This window comes from Sinocyclocheilus grahami, unplaced genomic scaffold (assembly GCF_001515645.1).
Source record: "Sinocyclocheilus grahami isolate Dianchi unplaced genomic scaffold, SAMN03320097.WGS_v1.1 scaffold153.1, whole genome shotgun sequence".
Lineage (NCBI taxonomy): Eukaryota > Metazoa > Chordata > Actinopteri > Cypriniformes > Cyprinidae > Sinocyclocheilus > Sinocyclocheilus grahami.
The window spans coordinates 1,796,424-1,805,178 of NW_015505332.1; the positions used below are offsets into that span (position 1 = coordinate 1,796,424).

The following is an 8,755-nucleotide window of genomic DNA, read 5'->3' on the forward strand; positions in this document are numbered from 1 at the left end:
AACGTTAGGAGTTAGGAGTCGTGGTATTAGAGGCGGCGCAACTATAACGACATGTGAATAATCCCGCCCACTCTAAAGCAGTACTGAACTGCAGTGGAAACACAAACCGTGCCGAGCCGAACCGTGCCGTGCTGAGCCGTGCCGAGCCGAGTCATACCACGCAGTGGAAAAACGCCATTACTGTATGTGTGTCACCACTACTTTCCAAATCCTAGTGAGCTGCCTACTTAGTCTGTATTTTTAGGACTTGAATCGAGGTGTAATGGGTGCTAAAAATTAAATCTTTTTGTTTTACTATTTCGTTCTGCTTTCTATTTTTAAACAATTGTATTCTATTTTACAGAGACCGTAATCATTATTTTGTTAATCATTATTTGTGGTTTTAGTACAGTAACTATATAAAAGGCAATTATTTAATTTAGGAAACAACATGTTGTCTTTTATAATATCACATTTGTATGAAACAATGAAATAATTTAGAATATTGTATTAAAAAAATGGGTAAGAGTATAAATGAGATTTTATATAAATACATTTTATTTTAGTTTATTTTATGCTATTTTATTTTATTCATTTAGTTTAGTTGTCCAAATATTTAATTGTGAATTCTTATTTTTATGGGAAATATTTTAGTATAACATTTAGATTTTTTTTCCTGTCACTTAAAATTAATCGTAAAAAAAGACTGATGATTGAATAACATTGTTAAATATAATCTTAAGCAAATATTAAAATGAATATTCTTTTTTATGTACTGGTTTAATTAATTAATTTATTTATTAATTTTTAATTTCCATCTTTATTTGACCCTCTAACTCTAGTACTCTCTATTCTAATTCTATTCTTTAAAAAAACTTTTAGACTTGCACACTATTCATTTACTAACTGCTTGTTTTCTTAAAAAAAACTAACACTAGCTTCTCTAATCTTTTTGTATTCTATCTATTTTCTTTTTATTTATTATACAATTAACAAAAGCAAAAAGGCCTCGTAACACTAGCTTGCTCTATCCTTTTTCATTCTATCTGTTTTCTTTTATTATATAATTTAAAAAAAAACTTACATGTACTGCGTCAAGCTAACTGAGACTCGTTATAGCACTTGTATATCATTGCTCTTTTGTTGATTTTGATTGCTTCCATTGTCCGCATTTGTAAATCGCTTTGGATAAAAGCGTCTGCTTAATTTCATTTCATTTCATTCTACTGCGAACACTGGGTTATTATTGTTAAATAAAACTAAAACCATATATATTTTTAAATTACTTGAAACAAAATTAACATAAACTGAAATCAAATAATATACCTTATTTTATTTCAGATATTTGCCAGCATTTCAAATTTTTGCTTAGTTTAGCTTGAAGTATAAAATAACTAAAACTAAATAAATTAAAACTAACAAATAAATATGAATAAATGCTACATTAAAGATACACTAATAAATGTAAAAAAACACAATAAAATTACTAAAACTTGTACTAAGATTAAGGTGAAAACGACTAAATCTTGATCATAACAGGAAACAGGAAACATAACACTGAAAAAGTCTAAATCAAAATATTAACAAACTATAATATTATATCAATGATACTAAAATAAAAAGTTTATTTTATTAATTAATTAAATAAATAATTGACTGAAAATCAAGAACAAGAAAATATATATCACATCATATGGCTTGCTAGGTTTTGGAACTGAGTGTCTTAAGGAATATTGCTAGTAGAGAAAATTAATATGGATATGATTTTCCATGTTAACTTTCTCATATCTCACATAGTTCAGTCGAGATCACTCGCCTGCCCTCTCCAACCTCTGCCATGTCCAGTGGTGGCGCCCCTCCGTCCCGGGCCGGAATGGGGGGGTTTGCAGACCGCGATCATCCTCACCAAGCCTCATCTAAAGACGTTTTCTATGTCGCCCGTCCCCCGTTGGCCCGCTCCAGTCCAGCGTACTGCACTAGCAGTTCTGATATTACTGATCCAGACCCGAAGGTAAGTCCCATAGGACAGTGCTTCTGATAGGGTGGGGGGTGCCCCTTTCATTTAGAAATCTTTCATGACTATGGTCAGTGCTGTCTGGTCCGAATTGTCATGTGAATAACAGCTCGCTCCCTAGCACACGTTTCACCAGCAAATCTGAGGGTTGGCTTTGTTCCTGTGGGAGAAGGAAGCGCCACTGACCTGCTTACTGCAGAGTCACATACCATCCAAGCATGGAAAGAGGGCTACGAGATGATGTGGGTGCAGTCAATACTTACGATAGAGATTCTTTACCTTAATCTTGCATCACCATTTGGGAATGAGGGTCCTGACATTAAAGGGGTCCTATTATGCTCTTTCACAAAGTCTTGATTTTGTTTTGGGGGTGTACTAGAACATGCTCTCATGCTTGGTGGTTCGAAAAACGCATAATTTTTCACATAATTTACATTATTAAAATACCTTTCTCCCCATCCTGGCACAAACGGCTCGATTAGTTCCGGCTTTGATGAAGGTCCGCCTTCCGAAAAACAAAATGTGTTGTGATTGGTTAGCTGTTCCAGTGCGTTGTGATTGGCGAACAGCTTAGACGGTGTTTCAATACTGCCACGCCCCCTTGCTCCGTCTCCGTAAAATGCGCTGCACACAATAGCAAATTGGGGTTATAATGCTCAGAACAGAGTTAAAAATAAATTACAACCACTGTTTCCTGACATCATCTGCTTTCGGAAGCCCAAACAAAGTCGTTTGGGCATGGAGGTGAAAAAAACAGCGTTTCAGGCGGTCGCGCACCGGACGAGAAGCGCAGCGCCACGTCGCGCCACATCTTTAAAATTCAAATACATTATTTTCTATGAGTGTAGGCACACCGGCGGCGCCGTTCGGCGTCTGTCCGCGGCAGCCAGCTACGTCGTGTTGTACTTGTAAAAATTGTTCTAGACATGCCGAAAATGTGAAGCTACAGCATTGCAGCTCTTCTTCTTGGTTTTCTCTGATGAACTAACTCTGCAGCAGCACTTCTTCTTCGTCGTCTCGTCTCATGCGCTCACTCAACCAAGCATTCTAACCACAACCTCGCCCCTCCCCACCCCCCAACCATTTGAATTTCTGTAGGCGGGAATTCTTTGTAATGATATTCCATTGAGCCGCTTTGTGATATCACAAAGCCCGGAAAACAAACGCTGTAGTCCAAACGAGCCGTTCGTTGTAGTTCTTGAAAATGTATTTTTTAAAAACTAAATATCTCCCTTTGGAGTGGACTTTGAGATCTGTAACTTTCTAGATCTTTTTTATGCCTAAACATACACACTACACACTGACTAAAATTACAAAAGTGAAAAAGCATAATAGGAAATAGTTAGTAATAAGCAATAGTTCACCCAAAAATGCAAAATTGCATCACATGCATTTTTTGTAGTGACCAATGCTGTTGAAAAAGTAAAGGTAGTCCATATTATTTGTGCACTATATTCAAGGTCTTCTTAAAATGTACAATTTAACAGATTGAATTTTAAAAAATTACAAATTAAATGCAAAAGTCACCTGCCATGTTAGGTTTTGCTTCAGACTGACGCGTTTGCAGTCTATTTTTTTATTTGGCTTTTGCAGTCTATTTCAGAGGTACTTTAGTTTTAAAATATACATTTTGAAAATGTTTGATTTTGTTACAAAGGTTTCGAATTCAGTGAAATTACATTTTCTAATATAAAAGCTGTTGGAAATGATTTCTTGTTATATTATATAATTGTAAACAAAAAAATATATATTATATTATTGAAATAATAATATAGTACATTATATTTGATAATAACTTTTGTTGTCTTTTTAAGATGCTGTAAATATCATCTAAAAATTAAAGAATAATCAGCAAATTATACATGACTTTTTTCAATGGAAATATTTTGCACAAAAAATAAACAAATGACATTTAAATGTAACTTAATGGCATTTAAATTAATCATATTAAAAAAAGTAAATTTAAGTCATATGAACTACTTTTATGGTGTTTTTTATTTTGAATTCAGTTAAATTAATTTTTCTTAAAAGATTATTCTAATTATTTGTTAACATTGTTGAAATATTTCAACAATTATGTATTATTACTAGGACAGTTGGGTGTCTTTATTTCAAAAAAAAGTTTTTTTTTAAATATGTTATAAATTTAATGTCAAACAAATTATAAACTATCATCAGTAATTTTGATGTGATTTTTTAAATGCAATTTTTTACACAGTGTAATAATTACACATTTAAATGAGCCATTGAAAAAATTAATTTGAGTATTACTTTTTATGGTGTTTTTTTTTTTGTTCATTTTGAATTCAGTTACATTAATTTTATCCTGTAAAAGCTGACTGTTATTATTTACATTATTTAAATATTATGTATTATATTGTATGCTACTGTATGTTTATATAATCAAAAATCAAGACATTATTACTAGAAAAACCTGGCTTTTGTTTTTGTGCATAAAAAGCGAAGGAATATAAATATGGCAGCATGCTTTTAAGCATAAAAATTGTACTTCTGAGTTCCATTGAAAAAAAGAACAGCATATGGGAGTAAATAATGACAGAAATTTCATTTTTGGGTGAATGATTCCTTTTAACCCTCAAGTTAATACACACGCTGTCAAGCCACGTTCATAACCGGCCACACCTGCTGCGCTCGGCAGGTATCTGCAGCCTTCTCGCCCGTAGGTTCTGCTGTAGGTGTTAATGAAAATGTTTCTATGATGGACCTCCAGGACTCAAGAATGAACAGCATCTCTAACCTGCAGTCTATGGGGGACATGCTCAACTCTTCCCAGGCCTCGATTGCTGGCCTCGGCAGCTACGGTGGGCTCGCGGGCTTGGGAGGAGGCCTCGGAGGTCAGCTGCGCGCCGGAGGGCGTATGTCGGCCGGATCCGGGGGTTCCAACATGTCCGGAGGTCTGAGGTTGAGCCAGCTGAGCCAGATGGGAACCACCACCGACTCGCTGTCCCAGCAGCAACAGCAGCAAGCCGCCGCACTCCGCTACCCCCTCTCCTTCCAGAATCCTCTGTTCCACCTGGCTGCTGACGGGCCTCAGCTTCATCACCAGCACAGTCGAGCTCAACCTCCTCCTCCTCTCCTGCTGGCCCCGGAGCCGGATGCTTCTCACCCCTCTTACATGCCGCAGTTCGCCCATGGCGGTTTCTCCCGAAGCGAGGACCTCTCCACCCTCAGACCCGGCCCTCATCTGGGTCAGCCGAGCATCATTCACTCCCACAGCTACAGCGACGACTACAGCCGCCATAACCAGAGTGAATACGGGCGACGCCAGATCTCCATGCACATGCAGGTATTTCCTTGACCATTTCTAATGGTTTTTGGGTCATTTTAGTCTGAAAGGGCTAGTTCACCCAAAAATGAAAATTAGTCCATGTTTTACTCACCCTCAAGGCATCCTAGGTGTAAATGGCTTTCTTCTTTCAGACGAATCCAATCGGAGTTATATTAAAAATTATCCTTGCTCTTCCAAACTTTATAATGGCATGGGCGGGTGTTTTTGTTCAACAGTCCAAAAGTAGTCCAATAAAGCGCATCCATCCATATTAAAACGTGCCCCACGCGGCTCCTGTAGCGAATCGATGAGTTTTTGTAAGAAAAATATCCATATTTAAAAGAATATAAACAACTTTCTTTCATTTATGATAACTGTCGTAGGTGGAAGCCGTTCCGGCGGATGACGTAGAACGTATGTGTTGCGCACGCCATTGATTAGTGGCGAACGCCGAAGTGTGGAGAAGAATGCCGGTCACGAATTAAAAGTACAAAACGAGGATTTGGAAAGAAAAATGTTGGAGGATTTCGATTTAAGCCAAGAAGGACTGGTTTTCCTTTGGAAAAATAAGGAAACTTTGCTTCCTTTGCTCCTGTAAACAAACATTGGTTTTCGCGAAACTCACACGCGCATGCACTGTGCCTACATCCTACGTCCTCTGCCGGAAAGGCATTCTCTCTTGAACGTGCATACGACAGTTAGCGGAAGTTACACAAAACTGTTAATATAATTTTAAATATGGATATTTTTTTACAAAAACGTATCGATTCTATTCTACAAGAGGCCTTTATTTACCCCCCCGGAGCTATGTGAGGCACGTTTTAATATGGATGGATGTGCTTTATTGTACTTCTTTCAGACTGTTGAACAAAAACACCTGCCAATGCCATTATAAAGATTGGAAGAGCAAGGACAATTTTTAATATAACTCCGATTGGATTCGTCTGTAAGAAGAAAGTCATATACACCTAGGATGGCTTGATTTTCATTTTTGGGTGAACTAACCCTTTAATGTAGAAGTTATTCCAAAAAGAAAATATGATGGTATCATGATCAAAAGCCTTGATGAGCACCTTTCTTGACCATTTTTGAAAGACCGTTGATAGAGTATCATTTTGATATTAGTATAGAAGTTCTCTATACTAAAAAAATTATTTCCAGTACAAATATGTAAGCATTCTTGAATCAAGATACATTTACTTGTCTTGTTTTCTAAAAAAAATTCCCTTTGAATTAAGTAAATGTTTTTGACTCCACTGGCAGATATTTGTTCTAGTATTAAATGTAAACTTACCTAATTTTGATACTTTTTTTTCCAGAAAAAAAAGACCTAGTATCTTTATTTTGCTTCTTAAGTAAATATATCTTTATTGAAGAATGTATAGATATTTGTACTGGAAAACAGGACAAAAATACTGAGTAACAACATCATGGTACCGTGATCAAATGCTACAAAGAAGCTAAAGAGTACCATGATCTTCATCATAAAATGAGAAATGGGACACTGTGGTCTGGTGGACTTCACAAAAGTCCACATCAAGTGTGATATTTTGGACAGTGACTAAAAACCCTGATTATATATATATATATATATATACTGTATATATTATAATCATAATTATATATTTGAAGGGCCTGTGGTTTTATTCTATGATATAAAATACAACCATAATAGCTGGCTCATGATTTTTTAAGCTTTATAATATCTTGAAAAACGCAGTGTCTAGTCATTTTTATTTATTTATATAACATTATATAAAATATGAATTTAATTCAGCTATAAAACAGCTCCTCAGAAAGCAATAGTAAAGCAAGTCACTTCATGTTGATTAAATTCACTAACAACCAGTTCCAATTACAAAACAAATCTGATTCAGATATAAGATATATTCTGCAGCATGGCAGAAGATAACAGTGTAATCTTTCAGCTTAATTTCGTTCAATGTTGATTCAATTCATTTCGTGCAAAGTTCATCAATTAAGAAACAATTTCAAGGCAGATTTACAGAAGATATTATTATCCAGCTCAATTCAGTTCAAGTTTTATTCTAATTTGATGTGAAATTGATCATATTTCTGAATGTTAATTATCTTTTAAGCCAACCAAAACTCAGGTGACAGTAGTGATTCGTAAACTTTTGTTGGTCATAGAGTTTATCTAATAAAAAAGCATGGACAGATCCTGTGGGAACTTTGGTTCATTCACTCCTGCAGCATTCTATTGTGTTTTATTCTTATTGTACTTAATGGATTTAGTACATTCTGTACTGAATATCAGGGGAAAGTGATTTCGAAATAAGCGGTGGTTGTTATTTAAGCATGTGTCTCATGACCAGGAGCAGCAGCAGATGGCAGGCATGGCATCACAGACCGGCACATCTCATTCATCACTCGCCACGCCTCCTTCCACCGTTCAGCCTGTCCGTCAAAGCTCCATGGCTCCTCCCACACCGCGCATGAAATCGCAACCCTCGCATCAGCTTTCCGTGAGTTCTGCCGCCGCTGCCGCTCCTGCAGGCAAGACCAGGCCGCAGAGCGGAAGCCTGCTCCAGTCCCCGGAGTCCGGCTTCGGGGGCCGGCAGCAGGGCCCTCGGCAGCAGCTGTCCGTCAAAGACAGCACCCCGCCTGGCCTGCCGCATCAGCAGAGCTCCACGAGAGAGAGCCAGGGATCGCAGGGCTCTCAGGGCGGAACGCCGCAGTCCACACAGCAATCCAAATCACATCAGGAACGACAGCAGATCCAGCAACAGCATCTGCTCAAGCCTACCATGAGCAAACAGGTGTTCCAATCAGAAACCATTCTTCACTCTCCCTGCTATCAAACATGTGCTTTTGTCTAGCTTCCTTCAGATAGGTATTTCTTTTGTGTGTGATCTCTATACAATTATTTTAAAAAGGGAAAGTCTTGTGAAGGAAAGTCTTGGGAAAAAGTGGAGACCTTAAAAGTTTTTTAAAACCATTAAATGGGAAATAATTTTACGAATTATGCATTAAAAAAACTATATATTTATATATATATATATTAAATATTTTTTTTAAATAATATTTATCACACACAAAAACAATGAGGATCTTATTAAAGTGGCAACATCAAAATTGAACACTTTTAATATTCAATAGTAAAAAAAAAAAAAAATCTAAAATGCTACACAGGGACTAAAAAAAGTATGTAAAATAAATTTAAAAAATCTAAAATGCTACACAGGGACTAAAAAAAAGTGTGTAAAATAATAGCTATATATAAAATACCACACAGGGAGTTTTTCACATTTATTCTTTGTGTTTAATAATATTTTAAGATTATTAAAGCCATTTAATTAACAATATCTTGTTATAATATTTTTGCATATTCTTTAAAAAGGCTATATTAATCACCCACCAAAGGAAAAATCTTGTTCACATAGTAATAAAGACAGTGTGTGATTATTTAAATAAGTGTGTGTGTGTGTGTGTGTGTGTGTGTGTGTGTGTGT

The 8,755-nt window shown here is 36.2% G+C and overlaps 1 protein-coding gene across 4 annotated transcripts in view; it reads left to right on the top strand.

Moving 5' to 3' along the window:
* The window catches only part of LOC107592452 (ras/Rap GTPase-activating protein SynGAP-like), a 152,002-nt gene that overhangs the window by 116,008 nt on the left and 27,239 nt on the right, over nucleotides 1-8,755 (top strand). For 2 of the 4 annotated variants that reach the window (XM_016281967.1, XM_016281968.1), the window contains exons 15-17: nucleotides 1,777-1,990; nucleotides 4,725-5,300; nucleotides 7,619-8,062. In XM_016281967.1, the coding sequence (XP_016137453.1) occupies nucleotides 1,777-1,990; nucleotides 4,725-5,300; nucleotides 7,619-8,062 (1,234 nt within the window). The remainder of the gene's footprint in view (nucleotides 1-1,776; nucleotides 1,991-4,724; nucleotides 5,301-7,618; nucleotides 8,063-8,755) is intronic. The other 2 variants (XM_016281965.1, XM_016281966.1) reach the window with 2 other exon arrangements.